Raw genomic sequence first — 25,283 nt, forward strand, 5'->3', positions numbered from 1 at the left:
TCAAGTTACAGACATATTATGTTGATGATCTCAGTATAGGAGGGTACAGTTGCTAGGTTGTAGTTGCTCACACTTGGGTTGAAATTGCTTTTGCATTACAAATTCATTTAACCTTTATGGCCAATTCCTTGCGACGCATCCACAAATGTATTCTCCTTAGAGTTGGGTTATTATATGTACCCACTATAGATTAAGTCTTGTGAGTACCTTCATTCTCACACTGCTTGTTTTCTTTCCACGTGAAGACGGGTGCTGACTGCTCGAATCCCACCAAGAGCGATGTGGTGGTGAGTAGTCGCTATACTACTACTAACCCCGGTCGGTTGCCTTGTGGGCAAATGGCGCCACTGGCCTTCATTTTATTTCTAGATGTTTTTCTTTCGCTGTGATTTATTTATATATGTTTATGCTATAAAACACTTGTCCTTGTTATTTCATTCAGCTTGTAATCACTTGTAATCTTGTTTAACTTGATGTTGTTATATTTATGTTGTGAAGGTATATGTGGGTAATAGCTCTCCTAGGAGTTACCAAAGCACACATATTGGGACTATCGGAGTTAGATCACTTTAATCATTAATGGGTATGATCGTTGTGGTGAGATGTGGGTTAGCACGTGGTGCATCAAGAGATGGACACGGGCTAGCCCTCATCTTATTAAAATGATCTCCCTAATGATTAATTCAAATTTAATTTGGACAGGTCCTCACAGCGTGTTATCAGAGCATAGTTGACCGTAGGTTAGAGTGGCATGGTGGTTTTAAGTAAAATATATCAACTTCACTAATATAACACATTAATGTTTAATTTCACGTTCTAAGGATGTCTCCATTTTATTCCTTACCTATTCTTGGAGCTATTTCTTGTCATGTGCTTGTTAATACAACTTAACGTGTTCCCTAACTCACCTTGTCTTTCTATGGGTTAAGGGTAGGTTGAAAACGCTATTAGTTCCTATGTTTATTTAAGGACTTGTGTCTTGTCTAATTCTTGGTCTATGTTCCATTGTACCTCACCTTGCCATTAGTCCTATCTCTCATATTCATGTTTTTTCCTCGCTAACGGTGCAATGGCGGGAGCTACCGACCAAGGGAAGACGAGATGGGGATGTACGAGGAGCAGGTCTTCTACATCGAGGATTTTGATTAAACAAGTTCATAGGGACCAGGGCTAGTTAGCTAGAATTAGTCGAATTTAAGTCACAAGAGTTAGAGCATAGCTTCTTGTTCACGGAAAAATAGGATGATTAAAATTAGCTATATTATGCCCTATATGCAATGACTTGTGATTTGCTTGTTGTGATTTGTTGTTCATGCATGTATGATGTGTTAGGGCTGCACTTACTTACTTTGGTCAGGCATGATGTTGTTCCTTTCTATTCTTTCTTATGACTTATGTTGCATCGACGCAATCGACAAAAAAGATAAGAAGGTGAGGGATGCATCCCGGTAGCGGTCAATATCGTGGGCTCAATAAGTGCAAGGTAGGGGCCTGGTGTGTCCCATACGGTGATAGTACATGAAGTGAATACGTTAGCAATAACATATGGATATCCGCCATACCATAGTAGTTATGGTCGTCTACACATGTGGCAATTACATGGGGTATCCCGTAAGACGATAGCACGGGAAGTGAATACATTGGGAATAATATATGAAACATCGCTTGTGCGGCAAGATGCACAAGCACCGTTCGCGCGAAAAACTCTTTCTTTCTCGCGCGAAGGGTGATGATTGGTGGGTTAATATATATGAATGCCTGTGATGATGGTGACCTTGAAGCTTGTTGGGGAGTGATGAACTCGAGAAAGAAACGTGTAGATAGGGATCAAGCATACTCCCATTTCCCTATGCCTCATGCTGCACGCATTTACATATCATGGGTTTTGAGGAGCCCGATCTCAATCGAGTTGATATATCCATTCCTTGTCACCCTAACTTCCTATTTGTTATCTCTCTTTTCAAGATCTTGTCGTCATTAATTTTGGGATTGATGACAGGATGATAACCCGTTGTGGTGCCGGTAAGGACAATCTAGAGGGTTCAAAAATACCCGTGATGGAGGGCCACCCTCACCATCACCCATGATGGAGATGTTGGACCTTCTCAAGGTCATTGCTCAGAATATGGCTCACCACGTTGGAGGTGGAGCCAACCTTCGTGGAGGTTTCTTTGAGTTTCTCTGCACTCAGCCTCATATCTTCACCCGTGCTGAGGATCCCAGTGACACTAATGATTGGCTTCGCATCATCGAACAGAAGCTCACTCTCACAGAGTGTGAGGACCACGACAAAGTCCGATATGTCACCCATAAACTTCAAGGTGCAGTCGAGGCATAGTGTAAAAGCTATCTCGCCATGCGAGCCCCTGACCACCTTATCACTTAGGCAGAGTTCCACTCAGCTTTTCGTGCTTTCTACATCCCTAAGGGTGTGAGGGACATAAAGAAGCAAGAGTTCCTCCACATAAAGCAAGGGAACAAGTCTATAATGGATTATGTGCAGAAAATCAACTATTTGGCTCAATATGCACCTGTAATATTTATCTTTGTTGTTCTGGAAATACCCTTCCTCTTATTGTGTTTATGGAATTTCTGCTTGTTGTTGCGATCCTTCTTGCCTTTCTCGTGTTCCAAATGGACCAAAGTGTCGTGGCTAGTAATGTGTTGGGCTTGTTTGGTTTGAGTCCCAACCTAACCTACCCAATTTTTGGTATGACCAAAGTTAGGGCATAACTAAAATGTTGGCAATGTGAAGATGTTTGGATTGCAGCCTTATCATTATCTAAAAGATTGCGGACTTTGTTGTAGTGGTGATTATGACATGTGGGACTCATGTGCCACTTAATCTTTTTTCATCAAAATATAGTCAATATGGGTCTTGTTTTATGTATTAAATCACAAGGAATATAATAGGCAAATTGATCATTAATATGATTTACAGTTTAGCGAGTAGAGTCAGTTGAAACTAGCTAATCAAAAAGTGAAAGAATGTACTGTAGCCAACCGTGTATTGACACCTCACCAAAGCTATGGGCAGGGCAGCAACCGCGCCAAATCATTGGCAAGCTTTTTGCCCGCCCGTGTTTCACCATCGATTTGGCCTGCTTGCAGTTGAACTTACGTTGGCGAGCCAACTTTTGGTAGCCATAAGGGATGATCAAATACACTAGCTCGCCAATAAATTGGTGCGGCAAGCAGGACAGCGAACCAAACACCCCTGTCAAGCATATGCTTCTAGGTAGCTGTAGCGAGAGACCATAATTGTTGGACACACTAAAGCGATTGAATACTCGACATTGGCAGACCAACCGCATCCAGCAGGCCGATGATTAGCAGTAGAGCACAAAGAGATGTAGTGTTGATGCAAAAACTAGCAAGCTGTAAGTATTATGGGTTCGTTCGGTTCAGCGCCGCAGTGTGTCGTGCCAAAAGTTGGCGGTCCCTGTTGCTTGGTTCGATGCCAACACGTTAGCGAGCCCCCGGGTTGCCCTGCTCCCGTGCTCGCATTAGTTAATTTTCTCACCAATTCACGGGCACAAGGCTGGCACAAAAATCTTTCGCCACCTGCCACAGATTCGGATATAACAACAGATTATGATGCCGCTCAGGCTTGAGTTCATATGCTACAAATCTGAAGTATACTCTGAATCAAGAAAGCCACACTTGTTTTGCACAACGGAGGTGTTCCATTCCTACCAATCACAGCTTGATCGTACCAAAGGGTATGCCAAGAACAAAAGGAAGCAGCTTGCCAGCCGAGTTGGGGTTGGGGTGCGATAGGCCGATGCGGTGGGCCTTGGAGGGTGCAGGCGGTGAGTGGAGTAGCTGGAGGGTGTTGGCAGGCTGCAGGGTGGCTAGGGTGGAAGAGGCGGTGGTCTGGGTGGTTGTGTTGGCCGCAGCGGTGGTCTTGTAGCTCGTCACAATCGGAGGAGTGGAGCTCGATGTGGGTGACCGTCTCCATCTTTCACCGCTCGCCACTGCCCCGTCGATCGGCAACAGCGTCTCAGACGACAGGGTGCCCCTCCGGCGAGCTGCCTCTCATAATAAAATTGTTCTAGTCTCTAGACTAAACTGTTCTAATCGAGGAAACAAATTGTTCCATACCGTATCAGACGACGGGAGGAGGAGCAGGTGCTCAAGGCAGATAATTTATCGTAAGTGACTTGATGGAGAGCTGGACCAAAAGAGTAGAGCCTAGAGTTGCAAATTTCTGCCACATAATTCTGCCCAACTCGCGGCGAACGAAAATAGCGCCACGGCTTGGGCAGGCCTAAGAAAATATTGTCACAAGTCTAGGCTCCATTTAACAACCCTAGTCTGCATGGTACTTGGACCCAGTGGGACTCATTTACTCGAGCATCCAAACGCGTCCTAAGATCATCTTCAAGGATTTCTCTTTTAAGAGCCAAAATCCCTTTACAACAGGATTTTTTTCTCTTCAACACTTCAACGATTTCTCTTCATAGTTTCCGTCACGAAGGGATTTTCAAAATCATTCCCTTCAGGACAAGATTCTCTCTACTTTCCCTTCACAATTCTCCTCGAATGAAAGCTGTTGAAAATGAGAGGAAAAAATAGAAAAAAAAAGAAACAAAATAAAGGAAATATGGTTGAAGATGATCTAATGCTAGGAAACATAGCCAAGCATCAAAGACTCTTTGGATACGGATTGTTGACATAGCAAGGAAGAAAACGAATATTCTAAAAATCTACGCCATTCACATCCGCAGGAACTAACTAGCAAAAAAGAAATTTTATTTTGTCAATTGTCTTTTTTAATAATGCAATAAACGATTATCATGGCCTCTATATCTATGTGCACATGTAGCCGTTCATTATTATAATGATGCAGCCGTATGCTAAAAGGTGAAAAGCTTGTTCAAAACAAACGATCACAGTAGGAAACTAAACAAACGTCTTATCAAGGACCACGTATTTGGTTGCTAAACCGCCACTCAATTTGTATATTGTCTACAGGACAAAAAAAATAGTGTGTGTAGTACTTTGTAGTCAGAGACCAAGGAATCATGTCCTCCGCACAGCAATCTGTCAACACCACAAGGCAAGGATCGACCTGGTCTAAACACCTTTTCATTTCTCGTCTTCCAAATGGACCGAAGTGCCGCTGCTAGGAAGGTGTTAAGCATATGCGGCCAGGTAGCTGCAGCAAGGGACCATAATTGTTGGACACACTAAAGCGACTGAATACTCGACATTGGCAAACCAACCGCATCCAGAACGCCGATGATTTGCAGCTGAGCACAAAGAGAAGTATTGTTGATGGCAAAAAAATGGCAAGCTATATGTATTGTGTTAAGCAGGAATGTAACTTCCACCGAAATGCCACCTACCACAGATTCGGATATAATAGATTCTAATGCCGCTCAGGCTTGAGTTCATAAGCCACGAATATGAAGTATAGTCCAAATCAAGAAAGTTACACTTGTTTTGCACAACAGAGGTGTTCCATTCCTACCAATCACAGCTCAATGCCAGAACAAAAGGAAGCAGCTTGCCGACCATGAAGCACGCAAACTCATTGTTTCCGAGCGTCAACGAAGAGGTTTCGTTGGGTGTCGGAGGTGGGGCGCAAGGAAGGAGGAGAGGCACCGGTGTGAGGGAGGCGGAGCTTGATCTCAACCTCCATGGGGCGCTAGGAGTTTGGGTGGGGGTGGATAGGCTGATGCGGTGCGCCTTGGAGGGCACAAGCGGTAGGTGGAGTAGCTGGAGAGTGTTGGCGGGCTACGGGGACGGGTGACTAGGGTGGAGGAGGCGGTGGTAGGGGTTGTTGTATTGGCCACGACGGTGGTCTTGTAGCTCGTCGCGATCGATCGAAGGTGTAGAGTGGACAAACTTCTTAGCACGCACACCCCAACACGACCCACGCAGTTCACCATCGGCTGCCACCTCCTCAGTGGCGGACCCGATATTTTAATAACAATGTACATAGCTTAAAAAAAATTATTCGTTAATCAAACTATGTTGCATATATATGTACACCTAATTTTCAAGCTACTGCACCTCCTCCATCTTTCACTGTCTATCGATCAGCAGCATCGTCCAGATAACAGGGTGGCCCTCCGACGTGCCAGGACGACGACGACGAAATCCAAAGAATTAGGTATGCCATGTATGGGATAGAATGGATACACCATCTTACCTTCTGGAAGAGGCCTTCGTGCTTCTCTATGTTTGTTGTGGCTGATAACGTATTATAGTGAAAAAGTGTCGAGAGACAAAGAGATTAGAGAAAATAATTCTTTTATTCCATTGATGATGCTGTTTACATTAAATATACAAGGAAGGAGTGGCAAAAGCACCTGTTGGGAGGCCGGTTGCCCCCAACGGATATCCCCTCATTTGTAGCAGTTAATTACATTGAATGATTATTAATGACTGTTATATGACTAATTGATCACATGCTCATGAAGCTAAAGACCTGTTCGTAACATATGCCATGGTACTTTGACTGTGCATCTATTTGGCCTGGCTGATAAAATATGGTATTTGGTTACCTAAAGACATCTTACATGAGATAAAAATGGAAAAGCTAGTGTTATTGTAATGTTTATTTCGAGTAATTATACTCTAATAGCCCTTCATTTATATTAGTAAGTCTTAATTTACTTTGAAATACACCAATATCACTTAATACGATAAATTTTATTTTTTAGGACTTGCTTTTAGTTCCAACAGAATTCCTCACTGAAGAAAGATGGGCAGTTACGAATCAGTCGGAACTAATGTTGAATGCATTCGTAAAATATTGACCGGTGCTTCGTTGGGGTAGGGGTTCCGAATACGTTGGGACTACACAAATACATACACCAGCAGCATGCCAATGCATAGAAGATGGATTGTGTTGGTTCATACATAAACACAGCCTCAGCCGTCCAGAGGCTAGAAGCCTGGAACAACATCAAAATGCAAGGATTACAAATCTACTGACAGTATGACCCACGAAGGGAATCACTGGTGCTAATGTGAAGATGAGCGAATGATCTTAGCACTGCCTTCGGCTGGTCACCGACCCCGTCTACCGTCTCTTGAAGTTGAAGGAGACATGCAGCACATACCGCATTCTTATCTGATCTACGTTGTACACTATGTACTCGTTGTAAAGCAAGCAACCCTGCAACCAGACAGCAGTATTTTCACAGTTAAGCACAGTACTTTTATGCTCCCAATATGGGATTTGCATTTGAAGAACAAAGCAATTGTGCCAACAAAGCAGGGAGATGCACATACCCTTTTGGAAGGTTCCTGTTTAGGTTTCCCAAGGGGAACAACCACACCATCATCGGTGACCTTAGACTCCACTAAGTCTGGTGCAGTTTGACCAACTCCCTTCGTACTGCATCAAGCGAATTGCAACCAGATGTTTGTGTCATATCAAGTAGCAACAGTAATACATTCAGCTAAGAGTGTGCCATTAATCAGTAGAGGATACAAAAATTATGCTGTTATCTTCTTTTATTCATCATGCAGCATTGTGGTCCAGCTGCTAAGGTGGTTCCAGCTGATATTGAGGTTGTGCACTTCAAACAGAGTATCAAAATTCTCTTCCAATCTTGCGTCATTATATGTAGAGTTTAACATCAGGAATTGGCCAAAAAGAATACATATAAACAATGATTTTGGAAAAATGTGCTATATTCAAGAGATTTTGCATCAACAAATGACCTTAGTTTTCCCTTGGGCAGGTTATTAGCATGGTAATCTGCATTTAGTAGCTCATTCATATTGCCCAATGCAACCTGGCAAATTAACAGACATTATCAGACTCAACAAAATAATTGGGTGAAACTCTTGGAAGTGATAATGATGCACACTCAAACAAACAAATAAACGGATATTATATGACAAAGTGCCAGTGTAATAAACAAACAAATAGCACGCTCAATCTGAGGCTAATACAAACATGCATGAGTATATGAATTTTAGCTCAGAGGAAACTAGACAATAAACGGACCTCACATAGAAGCAGTACTCCAGATCTAGATGCCTCTGAAGCATAGCAATAGTTTGCACTCTTGGAAAACATATCAGCAAAATAAACGCCCTTGCCGAACATGTAGCCAGTAACAGGTGCTTCCGGAGGAGCGATTCGCAAACCTGGGGGAGAGTAATATTATCGGAACAGCATTCACCTTTCTAATTGCTCCAACATTAAAAGTGTGAAAGGTAGCACAAGCTGAATTTGGCTTTTCTAAGAGACTGGACAGCGAACTGAGCAGTAGCTCAGTTGGTTAGTGCCTCCAGTAGAGAGGACGGCCACCCGGGCTCGAACCCGGGGCATACCGGTTTGTGAGTACCTTCCTAAGAAACTGGTTTCAACGAGTTTCCTGACCAGCCAGGGCTCAGTACTACCCTACCTTAAATTAAAAAAAAATGCTCAGGGGGAGTCTCTCATCGTGGTCAATAAAAAAAAAGGGATTGAACACCTTGTCAGCTCAACGCATTAACAAAAAAAATTGGATATAAACAAGGGTTACAAATGTGCAGTGAAAGCTCCAGACCGAAATGCACTCACATGAAAATGAAGCATAAATTTGATGCTAATAAAAATAACATTGATATTTCCGTAAATGAACTAAGAATAACCCAAATGCTGGTTTTGAGAACTCCAGGACGCGCAAATAGCAGGTCATAACTCATGAATTTATAAAGCAGAGTGTTTTCTATACATATAAATAGAAAGGCAAAAACAATAATTGTAGATAGCATGAGTTACCCTGAGAAAGGATCCCAGTCCAGTTGCTCAACCGAGAACCATGCCACAAAAGCATCCTATTTCCGGTACTAGTAAACTGCATAAGCATTTTGAAAATTCGTCATTTGACAATACAATATAGCCATTCTTTTGGGTTGTCAATATGATAGATTATGACGATCCTCTCACCTTCTGAAACCGCTCTGTTTCACCATGCCTTGACACCTTAAATATTTGAACTACGTCCACAGTATAACCCGAGTGTGTCTTGGCGTGAGTATTCATCAAATAGGTTTTTATCTGGATAGTGGATATTTCTTGCTGTGAGTATTCATCAAGAATGAAACTTATTCTACCATTCCATATCAATTGGTGCTCATAGAAATCTTTCAGATATTTATTTAACTAAGGAAAGAAATGTGAAAAGTATTCCCCTTGCAAAAATTTGCAAAATACAATTACTAAGTACTATCTTGATATGTTGAGCTACCGACATTGCATGTCCACACCATTTGTATGTAGATTACTGGATAGAAACATTACCAGAGAGTATTCTTCTGAATCAACTTCAAGAGGTGTAAAGTCACAACGAAGTTGCTTGTATCGAGCATATAATGGATCATCCTAGATTTCAAAGCATGTTATGGTGATGTTCCAACATGTTCAAGGGTATACAATTACAAAGAATTATTTTTGCTACTTCTAAGCAAGATATTGTGGTATCATAGTGTTTACTATAGCAACATGGAAATTTTGAATTCACAACAGAGCAAATAGCGGAGAACTACAGAAATTTTGGCATAACTATCCGAATACTACACATTTCGGTTTGAATTTACAAAATTACACATACTTTGGAATAATGTTTCAAAAAAACTACACGTCTGGTGATCCATGTTAAATGCCAAGGTATTTGAAAGGTGGGAGCCTCATGTCCAACTGTTTATTGGGCCAATGTATGTAGTTCTATGGCGTGAATAGTTTCTTGATAGTGTAACTGACATGTATATTTTGCAAAATTCACTAAACCATAATCAAAGAAAAAAATAATTCAACTATTAATTTTGTAAATATTTGTCTAATATATTAAAAAGTAACCAAATTAATCTGAAATGTTGAGAAGCATACAAAAGTATAAATGGTAAAGAAAAATGGAGTTTTCAATGTTTGGGTTGTTACTAGATGGAAGGTGCTGGGTCTTTGGAGTAATAAAAACTAAAAAACTTGTCGGTTTTTGCACCAGATTAACCTGAAAAATTTGCAAAACAAAATGCAAAAGTAGTTCTTAATTGAGCATACATGATACATCCATTTAAAATTTCAATTCCAATTCATGTTAGGAGAAAAAAAGGAAATCCTAGAGAAAATAAAATGTAAAGGGAACACTAACAGACAGGAATCCCTTATAATTTTCGCAAAACTAAAATACATTCAGAATACTAAATATTTCATCGAAGTAAAAAAGGGTGACCACTAGCAAGTGGGTCGTGCATGTCAATTACACTAAAAGGTTGCCAAGTGGGTCCCAACCATATGATTCTCTACATTCAACAGGGATCAACGAATCTGGAGTTTATCCAAATGTCATGCCAAGGAATGTGTAGTTATGTGATACTGTGATAGCAATGCAAAAATATATGTAGCTCTGCCAGATTTACTGTTACAGCTATGGTTGTCACTTACAAGCTGAAAGCTTCACATAAACCACAAACATGAAAATTTTAATATAAATAAAGATTTTGCAAATGAGAAGAACTTATAAATCCATACTTCCAGATCAGTACACCATATATTAGCGAAATGACATACCTTGTCATTTGAATCATCCTCCAGAAGCTTGGTTGCAATCTCAATCTCACCAAGGGCTTCAACCTTCAAAAGTGCAACAAATATAATAATGTGAGCAGAGTCTGGACAAACATGGGTCATAGGGGAGAAAACAGCAGAGGAATTCGTACAGGAAATATACAGTTGTACACTACATACATAATAAGGGACATGAATGTGAAATTCCTCAAAAAGTATGAAAATTAAATTATAATCCATTCCGCTGCTCTGACTTAACTTTGATAAGAATGACAGGTAAGCTTCATCATTACACATGTAACATATTACACAAGCGGTGATTAGAAAATAAGGCTTAACATAGAAATTACAATAACAATAATTAAATGTGCCAAAGAAGCTATGGGTCACGATATTTATTCTTCTTCAAAAGAACTTCCATACCCTAACATGTGATTTCAAAACAGTTTAATGCTACAAATAAGCAGAACATGGTAGTTTATTACCATTTCCAGCTTAGCTTTTAGTTTCTGAGGAGTGTCGATGATAAATTCACCTGTCAAATGCTATTTGTTAGAAGGTCAAATGCTCCTAAAAAAAAGGCCCAAAACAGTGCTGGATATAATATATCATACTGTAAGGTCACAAAGTTAGAAAGTTTGAAACTCACACATATTTCTGAAACCAAAGTCATGAGGAATCACAGTGTAGAATTCCCTGCAACCAGAGGCAACGAAAGAAAATTTCAGTAAACACAAAATATTTATAGCATTTGAAGGACATAAAGTTATACTGCAATCAACAGAATTTGACTATTCTCTAAACTGGCCGTGTATGTCAATCGTAGCACAGCTCTCATCAATTCTGATGAAGGAATGTTGATGTTTCCAGAAAAATAGTTGCTACCTTGAGCATTGGCAAACAATCATAACCAATCATTACAATCCTAAAATTAGAGTATCAGACCATTTCATTGCAAAGAAACATGTTGATTTTATCATTGATATTTTCAAAGTTCATCTGACTTTTATTAAACAATGCCCATGATGCCATAAGTTAATCAGTGAAAAACACTCTGCAGCATATGTCTAGGATTACGAAGAATAGAAAATGGGTAGTGAAAAAATATTGAATATGTTCAATATAATGTCAACCAGGCATCAGATTCTAAGCTATACTTGCAGTCAAGTAAAAAGAAACTTATGGGCTTACCCAGTTAATTGCTCAAGCTGTTGCATGTTTGCCCTTGAAATAACATTGGAGATTCTCTTCAGAACATCATAACCCTATCGAAAGCTAGGAAATGTCATCATCAGAACAGAGGGAAAAGATTTGGAAAATGGGATAAACTGATAATGCATATAAAGTTAGGTTTGCATTTCAGAGAATTTCTGTAGTGTATGGTGTTTTGAAGCTATTTACCTATAAGTTTGTAAAATGCAACCTTATGTTATATTTTTTGCCTAATTCGTTAGACAGTTAAGTGCAAGTTGTATATGCGAATTGTTCTTCAGATTGTAATATGATTTTTCCTGACAAGAAACTTAAATGCAACTCACCTTAAGTATTGTAGAGTTGCTTAGCTTTCCAAGGGGAAGTTTATCGGCATTATAACCTAATTGATTAGAAAACATGAATTAGTAAATGCAAATACTATATGGATAAGCAATATTAATCTACTTCTCAGCATAAGCAAATACAAACAGTGGGGCAAGATAGAATATTTATTTTTTTGCATCAAAAAAAGATAGAATATTCATTTGGAGTTAATTCGACTCCACTATTTGAGCAGATGACCATTGGCTATTCTTACTCCCTAGTTTTACTCTCAATTTTTCTTTCTTTTTTCTTTGAAATTAAGTCCAGCAGTTATAACTAGCTCATCATAGGATCTAACATTGTAGTGAATTAACTATTCCATGAACCCTTTTAACTTATGAAGGTTGCCATATATTGCTGAAGATTTATTTTTGGTGGTAAGTGGTAACAATGACCGTCGTAGTACATAAATACAACTAAGTTACATCCTATAAACAGGCTAATATTATGATGCTCGAACCAGTTCAAAGAATAATAAGAAAGTAACTTACCTATTTCCACCATTTGCTGCTTCATCATGCTAATATTGCAGATCAGGGATATGAATTGTGCAACTCTAGTTTCGAGTTTTGTCTCTTTTATTTGATCAGTAATGGAACCTCTCTTGTCGGTCTTATTCTGGGACAAATAAGAAGGAAAGGATTAAAACCAAGATAGGCACTAAATTGCAAACCAGTTGCTAAGTAAAACTTACTGTTTCCTTTTCAGTTTCCCTGTAGTCCATTTCAAGCCAAGTGTATTTCTTTGAATAATATTTGAAGTTCTTGCGATCAGACCAAAGATTATAAGTTTTGTCCTGAAACTTTCTCTCAAATTCAAATATTGCTTGGTCTCGTGATGAAAAGGCACCAAATAGCTTATCTTGACCTCGTACCCCTACTCTTCCCCATCTATTGTAAACCATGAAGCTCCCACCAACATCAGATTCTACAAATAATAGGCACAGTTAATGTTCTATCTAATATCACCTATCATTCATGGATTTGAACCCATGTACCAGTATGGGAACAAGTACATTCGATTTGTGAATTAAAATTGAAAAAAATTGTATTGATGCACATGAGAGCAGAGAGGGAAGTGTCCAACATTGCTAGAAAACATGACATGGATCAAATTCACATCACTCAATTATTGACGATTTCAAATAGACTGAAGAAAGACATTTGCAAAGAAAAAGATGAGCAGAGTGAGCAAGTAAGAAAAAGTGATTTGCAGGACCGACCTAAAACTTGGATGATATAGAACTTATTGTTATTGTTTCCAACATTAGTCTGGTTCAATGTGGCATCATAGATCTCATCACCCTGTAGAAAAACATGCCCACCATAAATATAAGAAAATAAGTATAGAAGCACATAAAAATATTCAGCTCATGGAAAATCAGTTTTAAGGTTGTAAAATATTGTCATTCCATTCTGAAAAGATCACCATAAAAAACCTCTCTAGCTACAGTTAGGGTACCAAAACGCAAATTTCAAACAAATTGAACACGATGGAATTCATCACATGGTGAACTATGAGAATATTCTGCTTGGCATGAATAACAGGAATGTTCTACATGTAGCTTTCATTCTGGAAGGACCATGTTTTGCTCTAAATTCAACTAATGTGCACAGCAAGTCGGAACGACATGAACTGTGGTTAAAACTGAAGCACGCAGAGCCAAAGAGTACAAAAAGAACATGAAAATAAGATGTAAAATGAATCCACGCACCACTTGCAAGACATGATAGGTCATTTGTATGTGGTCAGGGATGTGCTTATCCAGCACTGCAGCACCCTTCTTCGTGGCTGTAACCATCTTCTTCTTTTTCACCTCCACTTCAACCTCCGCATCACCACCTGCACCAATCAAATACGCAAACACATTATATCCCTCTCTTTAAATGGGTAGGGGGAAGCTCCGGCAATCCATTTGAAAAAGGGCAACAGACCTTTTGCAGCTTCCTTCTTGTCCTGCCCACCACCATCCGCAGCTACAGCGCCATCAGCAGGGGCCGAAAGCAACCTCTCGATGATATCCTTCTTGCTCCCATTCACCGCGAGCCCCCGTGCCTTAGCCAACGCCTGCAGCTCGCGGTACCCCATGCCCTCTAGCTCGTCTGCATCCAGTGACAGATCGCCGTTCCCCTCATCCTCCCCGTCAGCGGGCCTTTTCCTCTTCTTGTTGTTCTCGCCGTTCCCTTCGCCATCCACGACCGCACCATCTACGGCTACCCCGTCCCCATCTGCCGCCTTGGAAATTGCTGCCTTCTCCTCCTTGCGAATCGCGGCGTCCAGCCTCCGCACCTGGCGGGAAAGGCATTGCAGAACGGAATTCAGAAAACAATCCTCGTATGCCAATACGCGTACGCAAAGATGCACAGTCGCAGGCACAACACATCTTCGCATGGGCGCATGTGCACGAGCACATGGTGTGCCCGCGCATTCGCGCGACGAAACCGTGCACATGGCAGCAAGAATTTGGACCCGAATCGACGGCGGGCTGCGGGGCTCGCGTGTGACGAGTTGGGGAGAGGATGGGAATGGAGAGCGGGAGGAGAGGTGGGGGAGGACGCGGACTCACGAGCGCCGGCTTAGTGCCGGAGGAGTCGAGGCCGCGGCGCTGCAGCTCCGCGCGGAGCTCCTCCACCCGCAGCCTCGCCGACATCTCCTCGGCTCAACCCTGGGCTCTGGTTCCTGGGGTTTCCCCGGAAGGTTCAAGAAGGTTTTGGGGTGAGGGTGGGGGGAAAGGTTTAAGAGAGCGCGCAGGAGAGGAGTTGTGAGTTGCGATTTTTTTGGGTGGGTCGCTGGGGTTTTTGATGGCGGGTTCCTTCGAGGAGAAGGGTGAACCTAATGCTCGTAAGTCGTAAAAGATGGTATGATATGTTAGGAAAGTGATAGTGACTCAAATTATTTAATAAGTCGGCACTTTTTTTACGGTCTTATCACGTGAAATCTAGATTTTCGTGGTTTGAATATTCGAAAATCCTTTGAAACTCTTACGTGGGCTCTGTAAGCTAGTTTTTATGGTCTGAAAGTACGAAAATTTGTATTTGTATTTCACGAGTCGAGAACGTGAAAATAAGTTGTCACAGTTTAAGAGTGTGAAAATAGGTCTTCGTGTACTGAGTGCGTGCAAAAAGATTGTCATGGCCTGAGGGAGCGAAAAATGGCACACATTTTTGCACACAAGATATTTAGCGCAAAAATATTATATCACTTTTTTATTTTTTGATTCAACTTATTTCTTATACGGAATGGAAAGATAGAGATAAATCGTAGAATCGCTTGTTCGATAATGGGATGTAGCTGATAAATATTATATAGGAGTCTACAATTTTTAATTTTAACAATATTAGTTGTAAAGCATAATTATCATAGAACCTGTTACGGAGGTTGTCGGTGAATCCGGAACCGGGGGTCCCCGAATCCCGAGGCCAGTTCAGCAATCCGCCACGTGGCACCTTCCCGCGGGGTTCACCTCCGCGAAGCACGAAAAGACTAAGTCCCGGGAGAGAGCGTTCGGGGCCATGAGCAGTGGTCCTCGAGTACCTGGGTTCCTCGATAATTTGCGAAGACCAAGTGGCCGGGAAGAGAGTGCTCGGGGTCATGAATAGTGACCCCCGAGCACCCAAGTCCCTCGACGACCAGGAGAACCGAGTACCGGGAAGGGTGTGCCCAGGGCTGCGAACAGTAACCCCCTGGGCACCCGAGTACCCCGAGGACCCAAGAGAGGTAGTTTCGGGAGAGAGTGCTCGGGACTGCGAGCAGCGGCCCCCGAGCACTCGGTTCCCCGAGGATCTGTACAGTCAAGCCCGGGAGAGAGTGCTCGGGCCGTGAACAGTGGCCCCCAAGCACTTGGTTCCCCGAGGACCAAGAGAGGGCGTTCTCGGGAGAGAGTGCTCGGGGAGGTAAACAATGACCCCCGAGCACTCGGTTCCCCGACGGCCCGAGGAGTCTTCCGTCGGTGGCCCCCACAGAGGTCCAGCGATGAAGTGTCAACCTGTGAAAGGCCCGATGCTGCATTTAAGAGCGCGTGTGGTCTATCACCTCTAACTGCTCCCGCCACGCTCGGTGTCAGTCCCTGCCATCCTCTGGCAGAAGGGCATGGGGACATTTAATGCGCGGGTCCCATCCCACGCCATCCGGCGCGCCTCGGGATAGCATCGCGAGGCCCGAGGCGTTCCGTCTGCCGCGCTGCTGTGGCAGGCGAACAAGACAGAACGGGCACTGTCGGAGGATGAACTCATGTCGCAGGGATCCTGAGAGACCCCTTTTTAGAGATTCGGTCGGGGGATGATCCTGAATAAGTTCATCGGAGAAATAAATGGGAATGGATGTAAATGGCTGGTGGTGGGGGTGTCGACCTAGTGCAAGGAGAAGTAAATGCACCGGAATTTAGACAGGTTCGGGCCGCACGGGGGCGTAATACCCTACTCCTGTATGGATGCTATAACTATCCTGAGGAAGTCCCTCAAGGATGTTGCTGGTTATAAGAATGTTGGCCTAACTAAGAGCTTGAGGCTCCTTGTTCTTCAGCTGGAACTATGCTCTACCTTGCTCACAGTGTCTACTATCGCATGTGTTCTTCGTTCTTGATGCTGTGTTTGGTCTTCTCCGAGAGAGTTCGCGTCCAGCGGAGAGATCGTGTTCGAGTCCAGAGAGATAGCCTTTGCTTCTGTGTGCCGGCTATTTTAAGTACCTACCGGCTGAGACATGCCTCGAACGGGAATGAGGGGGCACAAGTTCCAAGACGCCATGACTGGAAAAGACGTCATCATTTCTTCTGGGTGAAGTGGCCGGGGGTGGAAAATGCGTCACACGCCCGGTCACCTGTCACCATAAACGCCCTGGCAACGGGCGCCGCGGAGAGGGCCCACCGGGCAACCGCAGAACGACCCGGCGTGCCCGCCCTGTCTTGTTCCTCTGCCACAACAGTGCGGCAGACAGAACGCCTTGACCCTCGCGATGTTATCCCAAGACAAATCGGATGACACGGGACGGGACCCGTGCAATTAATAACCCCACGCCTCTCTGCAAAAATATGGCAGGAACTGACGCTGCGGCGGGAGCAGTTGGAGGTGTCAGGCTACGCACGCTCATTAAATGCAGCCTCGGACCTCTGACTGATTGACACCTCATCGGCGGGCCCCTCGGGGGCCTTTCTGGGTCGTCGGGGCACCGAGTGCTCGGGGGTACTATTCGCATCCCCAAGCACTCTCTCCCGAGCACGCCTATTCTTGTCCTCGAGGTATCGAGTGCTCGGGGGTACTGTTCACCTCCCCGAGCACTCTCTCCCGAGCACTCTTGCACGAACCTTCGGAGAACTGAGTGCTCAGGGGCTGCCACGTGCAGCCCCGAGCACTCTCTCACGAGCACTCTTGTACGGATCCTCGGGGAACCGAGCGCTCGGGAGCTGCTGCATGCAGCCCCGAGCACTCTCTCCAGGAACTTGGCTCTTTTAATCGTCGGGGGACTAGGGTGCTCGGGGGTGAGCGGACACCTCCCCGAGCACTTTCTTCCCGGTACTTAGACTCCGTAGATCATCGGGGAACTGGGGTGCCCGGGAACCACTGATTGTGGCCCCGAGCACCTTCTCCCGGGACTTGATATTTTCTCATCCTTCAGGAGGGACCTCGTGGGATGGCGCCATGTGGCGGATGGCTGGTCTGGCCTCGGGATTCAGGGACCCCCGGTTCCTGATACACCGACAGGCACGCCGGGCCGCTCTGCGGCTGCCCGGTGGGCCCTTTCCACGGCGCCCGTTGCCATCACCATTATGACGACCGAAGACCGGGCGGGAGGCGCGTTTTCAACCCCCCATCACCTCGTGCAGAGGCCATGTTGACTACCTTTTCCATTTATGGTGCCTTGGAACTCGTGCCCTCCCATTCGAGGTACGCCACCGCCGGCAGATATTTAAAGAGCCGGCGGGCGCAGAGAGGAGGAGAGAGAGAGGTGAAATCGAACACGAATCCCAGACAGAGGACGCTCGAACTCTCAACCATCCGCTCGGAGATCGAAGAACATCTTCGTACAAGCATAGAAGCCCAAGAACAAGGAGCCCGAAGCGCTAGGATAGACAGACATTCTTGTAACCAGCACATTCCTGAGAGACATTCTCAGGGCATTTATAGCATCCACACAGGAGTAGGGTATTACGCTCCGCGCGGTCCGAACCTGTCTAAAAATCCCTCCAGCGCATTTACTCTTTTCTGCATTAGATCAGTCCATCCCACCTGCCATCGCATTTACATCCATTTATTTCTCCAGCAAACATATTCAGAATCATCCTCCGGTCGAATCTCTAAAAAGGGGTCCCTCAGGATCCCTGCGACAGGAGTTAACCCTCCGACAGAGGTTATATACACTGATGAACATACGCTGATGAACCATAAAGAGCTAACGACAACAAATGTTGGTATGCACAATACACTTAAAGATTAACCTAATAGCGTGCTGCTGCTAAACCTAATATACCTTAGAAAAAGAAAATATGCTGATTTACAATAGATATTCTCTACTAAGTACAACTAGGATATTTTCCCTTTTTCGAAGCATCGGGGTCCTCCGTCTCAGCGTGATAGGCCTTCTCCTACTTTATTTCTCTCTATACTTTGCGTGCTTCAGCCGCGACGCGCTCCTTCGCGGTATTCTTGATGCGCTCCTCCTTATACCGTTTCATCCATAGTTCCTTTTGATATCGCTTGTACTCACGGCGTTCGTAAGCTTCCCTCCTCCACTGTATCTCCATGTCCACCCAATGCTTCTGGTGCTCATTTTGCTTCGTATCTAGCTATTGCATGAAGTCACATATATGTGAAGGAGACTAGACAAATAAAACAAGAAGGGAGATTAATAAGACAGTGTATGAAATCAAATGGAAAGTGTCACATGAGTGATATATGTCGCTATATCAGTGGGTACTCATACGGTCCTTGTCGAGGCTTGTCGTACTTGTAGTTGGCACATATGAAGAAGCGTAGGCTATAGGTGTAAGAGATATCCTTGGACTCACAAAGCCTACAATGGTCGTCACAGAAGCACATCGGTGGTTCAATCCCTTAGGAGTGGTGTATCAATGGATGAGGGTGGGGGTATTTATAGTGGATGGGGGCTGATGCATGGACTAAGTGTATGGTCTTGACTGCAGGCTGGAGCATAGGGTTCCCTGTAAAAGCTAAAAAAAGTTGTAGCATTGATGCTTAGCGTGGTCATTTCATTATTAAAAAGTTCAGCAATGAGTTATTGTTGCCGCTGCAATGAGGCATGGAATCTTATGAAAGCATTGGGCATAAAAAAAATGTATTGGTAGAATAATAAATCCTGGCCATTTCATTGATGAAAGAAAAGTAAATTACATATATGGGTCATTGTAAGCATTCATTTTCTATATGTGGCTACAGAACATAAGGCAATATTCAACGACTCGTACCCTACTCGTACACAATCTACAATAAGTTACAATGGCATTGTGTACTCCATCGCTAAATGAAACATGTTTTATGAAAAGACAGGTTGTCGAGTGCAAAAAATATCTACTGGGTTAGTGAAAAGGCTAGAGGCTTCTCATCCAGATATTACCAGCGGATCTCTTTAGACATGACACGTTTTCTAGACACATTGCTTTCTCTATAGCAATGCTAATGAGTTGCCTTTGACGGCGATGTGTTCTTACTAAATGATAAATGATATTTGCAGAAAGTTGAGTATACATCTGATTGCATCTAATTTACAAACCAATGTAAAGAAAGAACTTATGTTACCCCAGCAAGGCTAGGTTTACTTGGAGAGTTGATTCGTCAGGTCGATTTATCGTTTTGTATTTGACCTCGCTGAAGGCTTCAATGGTGCCACCATCTATTACTAGTGGTACCGTGTTGTAACGTTGTATTATGTTTGCACGTGTACTAGTGGTAGGGTTCGTATTGTGAATGGTTTTGATGTGGAAAGTTGCAGGCCAATAATTTATTGCCTGATAGAAGGCACGTGAATAAGTTCGAAAGCGGCTAAGATTGCATGATGCTATGCTTTATGATGCTACGAGAACACAAGTAATGAAAACATGGATGATAACATAGTATCAAAATAAACATCCTATATAACATGACAACCACCAAACATAAATAACATAAACATGTCAAAGTCAAACAAATTACTTTTATTAAACATAAAGCAACCCAGACTACTCCTGACCCCTCCTCGCATCCCTACCCTAGGCCCTGCCTCTAGCACGCTTTCTCCTACGTGCTGATGCTAGAACATCCACATCCTCCACCTCCTGAGAATGCTCGTACATGGAAGGTGTGTACCAATCGGGCATGTGGCACTCGCGTCTGGGGAACTGGTGGAGACCGAAGGTGCTTTCTGCCTCCTACTACATAAACTGAGTGGGCAGAGCTGCATCATACAACTAAGAGGGGCCAATCACTACGAACGACCCTCCGTAGTCAAAGAACGTGCTCCCGCTGGAGTGCGGTGAACTCCCGGAACCTGAGTGGTCATCTCCATGCGGATCATACTTGCATTATATCATGCAGAAACATGTGAGTATTGTCACATAATGCGTAATAAATCAAGCATTATGGAGGCCGAGTACTAGCGTATTGCTGGTGACCGGGCCATCCAGAGCCTCCTGGCTGGTCTAAGCACAAAAGCTATAGACCAGTGTACAACTGGTGGCTGAAGACGGATGAGGGTCGTGAGGGCCTCTACGTGGAACATGCCACAGATGAGTTGTGTGCAACAGCGTCGGGTTGCCAGCATGATGTGCACTCCATGATACGTCGGCCCTTGGTGGCCAAATAGGAGAACACTTCAATGATATCATCGATTGCTATAGTACATGTGCCATGCTCGCGCAGTCTCGTAGCTAAACTCATCGCCTCCTCGTGAATCCCTTTCCCGCCGTCGGACTATGGTAGACGAGAAATCATTACCACAAGTAGTTACATGAGTATAAAATGATGAGAATTTGCACAATTCACGTATCGCAAAGTTCAGTGCCACTCCTGTGTGGCTGGGGTACATGGCAGCAGTGGTAGCAGAGAGTCGAGGTGTCGGGTTGTCAACACATAGGAGACGTGTTCATGGCAGCAGTGGCAGCAGTGGTCCGCGAAGTGTACCACTGGAGGTACATACGGTAACTATAGTTGTCATAAGGCGCACTGTACTCGATCACGTCCTCAGGAGCATGGCTCCATTGCTGTAACCAGTGTTGCATCCTGTTGGTCAGGTCAGCTATGCTCTTATGTTGCCCTTGTCATCGGAAACCTATAATGTAGTTTCAATTAGACAATTACAACAAACAAAATACGACAGAAAACAGTCTCTCAATGGAACGGGGAACTCCTGGCGCCATCTGAACTGGCGCATTACTCGGTGCACGAACAGACATAGCTGCCTTCTTTTTGGGAGTGAAGCTGTAATCCTTGACAAATATGTCGAACACTAGCTTCTTCCTCGTCATCCAGAACATTGAGTCCATGTAGCACAGGGCAGAGATCCCACGCACGGTGAATCGTCAGAGCACCAAGTCAGTGGTGTACGGCTCCTAAACGGCCATCTCAGGCCATAGGTGGTCAAACTGCTTTGTGAAAGCCTCATACGCGGAACGAACATGCACTCCCATCTATTGTGGCTGCAAAATTTCGGTACATCTAAAGTAGAGAATGATTGTTACGAATACAAAATTTGTAGTTAGTTTGACGAACATACTCGTCGACATGTTCAAAGTGATCCCATCGTTGGCTTGTCAATGTCATCACCGACGTATGTGTTTGAGGTGTAGTGCATAGGTAGCACAAGGGGTCGTTAAACCTGAAATCACTCGATTGCTCACAACAGAAGTAGTAGAGGCATTCCCATCAGAAGAGACCCTAGGCGTGTCTTCATGCATGCCTCGCACAAGCTGTGGTACGTGGCACCAAGAACTGCTGAACCCAAGGACACGTGAGGAACATTGTCGTCGTCTGCGTCAGCAATAGCCTGAGCATAGGCTATCCAATGTGCATCCATGGTGTTGCTATGAGTGGATGTGAACATCACCCAACCGAACAACCATAGCAGGTAAGCCTCCAGGTATCGAGCAATCTGAAAGTCTGTGGGGTCATCGGCCATTTACTCCACCTACATAATACTATTGGTTGTTAGTAACGATAATAAATAGACAAACCAGTTGCAATTTTAAATTAATGAAGCAAATAAAATTTAGTACTAACCCTGAACTGCTCTAGCCACTGTTTCTTGGGCCCGTGCTTCTGATTCATTGTACTTGGTAGCACATCCCCATCCATTGGCTCAGGTAGAACTCCCTGGATCCTTTCGAACAAGTTCTGCTACCAACCAAGTGGAGTGATCGACGAGCCGATCGCTTCACCAAAAATCGATAACCTAGTGAGCACGGAGACGTCATGTAGTGTGATTGTCATCTTCCCAAATGACATGTGGAATGTATGTGTCTCCGGCCTCCATCGGTCCACCAAAGCCGAAATGAGGGACCGCTCAAACAGGAACCACGGTGACTGGGCCTCGTGGCCATCATCATCGTCACTCTCCACCGCCTCATATAGCCCCGCGACCTCATCTATGGCCTGCATCATCCGTGCAAGAGGAAGAAATCCCGTGTGGTCCAACCTGAAAGATATGATTTGAGTAGTTAAGATACTTAATAAAATAATGCTATAAGGAAACTTTACTATTTGTACAACATGCTGAACCGCCGGGGGTCAAGTCGCTAGGCCCTCAAAGGCGCACACAGTGTCAACACAGGAACAGACGTAGCACCACGTGTAGCCTATAAGAAGCCGCGGTGACGCTAGTCTAAAGAATGGTCTAGAAGCTCATACGGCGCCGCCATCACTGCAAATAAAACACATACGCTATACCGAGGATGTTACACAAATAATACACGATGCAAAAAACACATTAAAAACTAAAAATATCGAGCACAACAATTACACACAAATTATCACATAGTTCTTACATCACGAAAATAAGTAATACACAAATAATACAATTTAGTTCACACGTCACGTACACAAGTAATACACAACTAATACAACTTAGTTCTCACATCACGTACATAAGTAATACACAACTAATACAACATAGTTCTCACATCATGATCATCAATAGTACACTTAATTCCTATATAGCATATCCCTTGTTGTTCGTCCCGCGCTTGTCCATTTCTTGTCCTCCACGAACACCTCTCCCACATCGAGCATTGATAGATGACCCTGCTCCGCATCGCCGCGGTTAGCCTGTGGGAAATCCTTTGCCTTATGACCCAACTCATCACACTCAGTAAACCTCCTCAAAGGCCCGCTAACCTCAGCTTCATCCATGTCGTTGCGAATATGTGTAGTCTGCGGCCGACCACCTTTCCCATGTAGATGTCTAAGCAGCATCATAGGAGGCAGACATATCGACATACCTCTATCATAAACTATGAAGTCACCATATGCACTAAATCCATAGAACTCCCCGATCCATGTATGCACCCTACATTTTCCTTCAAGTAGAATTTTGACACATATAGTACGGTTCCCGCACCCACTTGTGACAATGCAGCCAGCACGTGAGAACAAGGGACATGGAAAAACTTCGGTTTATTGCAGGTGCATTCACACCATCCATTAAAAACTTGACCTACGTTCACCTCATGAGTAACAATTTTAGTATTGCTCCCCACCCCTCCTTTTGATCTCAGGGTTATCTCGAAATGATTCTCATTGATGTCCATGCTACGAACCATGTATTGCACTGCCTTCCCGTTCTTCTTTTGCAAGTATTCCATCATTCGGCTGGCATACGGTGTATGCATTATTGTATAGTGAATAACAGTAGCATGCCTCTTTTGGTAGTACCCAATAATACCATACAATATTCCCTCAATGATTGCAACAAAAGGGAGTCCATACAGCCCTCTAATGATCCAGTTGTAAACTTCTACTATGTTGGTCATCATGACACAATACCTACCAAAATACAAAAAAAATCATCAATTTTCAAACATACTAGTTCATACTCCACATCAAAATAACTTGCGAACAACACGTACCTAGCACCTCTGGTGTCATATATCAAGGACCACTTCTCCTTTGGCTCTACCTCAAACTAGTGTGAGAAACATTTGATATTTCTTGGTGACCTTCTTCTCACATTAAGAGGGTTAATGCATGTTCCAAGAGGCAGCCGCGCCTCCGGTACAATGTCATCATCAGTAGGCGGCTTCTTATTCTGCTCCTGGACGTGCACCCTTGTGCACTTATCCAATTCCTTCCACAAAGCATTAAACTTACGACTTTAGATTTGATTGCACAACCTCTTAAAGATGTCCATTAGTACCCTGTTCTTGAATTGCTTGTAGAAATTTGCTCCCATGTGACGCATACACCACCGGTTCTGCAAGTTAGGCCATGGAAACGGCTCACTTGAATCCTCTTGTAGTGTCTTTATAGCAGATAAGATCCCAACATGTCGATCATGTATAATGCAAATATTTGGTTGATCGTGGACAATCCTAGCCTTAATGTGCCTAAAAAACCGGAGCCAGCTTAGCCTGCTCTCACCCTCCACAAACGTAAATGCTAAATGAAGTATCTGGTTATTTGCATCAACACCAATTGCAGTGAGAATCTGACCTTTGTACTTTCTAGTCAAGAATGTGCCATCCACACAAAGCAAATGACAACAATGCTAGAAGGACTGAATGCACTGACCCAAAGAAAAGAAAGCATGTCAAAAAATCTGGCCTGGTTTCCATCAAATTTAGTCTCCTTGAAAGCAGTGTATGTGTTAGGATTTCTTTCCTTCATAATTTCAAGGACACTAGGAAGGTTGCAATAAGAAGCATCATAAGTATCTCAGCGCTTCTCCAAGGCTTTTTGCTTCGTACACCAAGCCTTTTGATAAGTAATCTCATATTTGAACTGTCATAATATGGATCGTTGGATGAAAGAGCATTCCTTATCCCGCTTTTCAATAATCTCAATGAACAATTCATTTGCAAAAGTACAATAGTGAGGTTATGGTGCTTTCAACCTACGTTTTCCAACTTATAATTGTGTTCAACCACTCTAGAAGCTACCCAATGGGCCGCATGCTTCGGCTTGTATGCATGAACAACAAAGCTGCATCTAGGAGTTTTATGCTTCACATTGTACTTTTCTAGGGTTGACACAGTAACCCATACCTCCTT

General features: G+C 43.6%; 1 protein-coding gene across 7 annotated transcripts; it reads right to left on the minus strand.

The window, feature by feature from the left end:
* Positions 1-6,730: 6,730 nt before the first annotated feature.
* LOC133901076 (poly [ADP-ribose] polymerase 2-like) lies at positions 6,731-14,894 on the minus strand. Of its 7 annotated transcripts, none has more exons than XM_062342373.1 (18): positions 14,664-14,893; positions 14,032-14,386; positions 13,812-13,939; positions 13,320-13,401; positions 12,792-13,024; positions 12,589-12,715; positions 12,058-12,113; positions 11,711-11,784; positions 11,169-11,215; positions 11,005-11,054; positions 10,523-10,585; positions 9,257-9,337; positions 8,903-9,013; positions 8,735-8,810; positions 7,973-8,115; positions 7,684-7,757; positions 7,249-7,354; positions 6,731-7,132 (listed from the first exon to the last, which is right to left on the minus strand). In XM_062342373.1, the coding sequence occupies exons 1-18, from the start codon at positions 14,745-14,747 to the stop codon at positions 7,037-7,039; spliced, it is 1,986 nt and encodes a 661-aa protein (XP_062198357.1). In that variant the 5' UTR covers positions 14,748-14,893; the 3' UTR covers positions 6,731-7,036. The 7 variants fall into 7 exon arrangements, 2 of the variants coding, with proteins under 2 accessions (XP_062198357.1, XP_062198362.1); XM_062342378.1 differs by lacking the exon at positions 14,664-14,893 and adding an exon at positions 14,479-14,625; XR_009906638.1 differs by having other exon boundaries at positions 7,088-7,132; positions 7,249-7,570; positions 7,978-8,115; positions 14,664-14,894.
* Positions 14,895-25,283: the final 10,389 nt, after the last annotated feature.

The sequence above is a fragment of the Phragmites australis genome, chromosome 2 (genome assembly GCF_958298935.1).
Source record: "Phragmites australis chromosome 2, lpPhrAust1.1, whole genome shotgun sequence".
Classification (NCBI taxonomy): Eukaryota; Viridiplantae; Streptophyta; class Magnoliopsida; order Poales; family Poaceae; genus Phragmites; species Phragmites australis.

Coding starts and splice junctions, on each gene's coding strand:
- LOC133901076 (XM_062342373.1), bottom strand. CDS start 14,747: ATGTCGGCGAGGCTGCGGGTGGAGGAGCTCCGCGCGGAGCTGCAGCGC. Junction 10,586..11,004: donor TAAAAGCTAAGCTGGAAATG/GTAATAAACTAC, acceptor GCACTTTTGAAG/GTTGAAGCCCTTGGTGAGAT. Junction 7,355..7,683: donor CTGCCCAAGGGAAAACTAAG/GTCATTTGTTGA, acceptor CGCTTGATGCAG/TACGAAGGGAGTTGGTCAAA.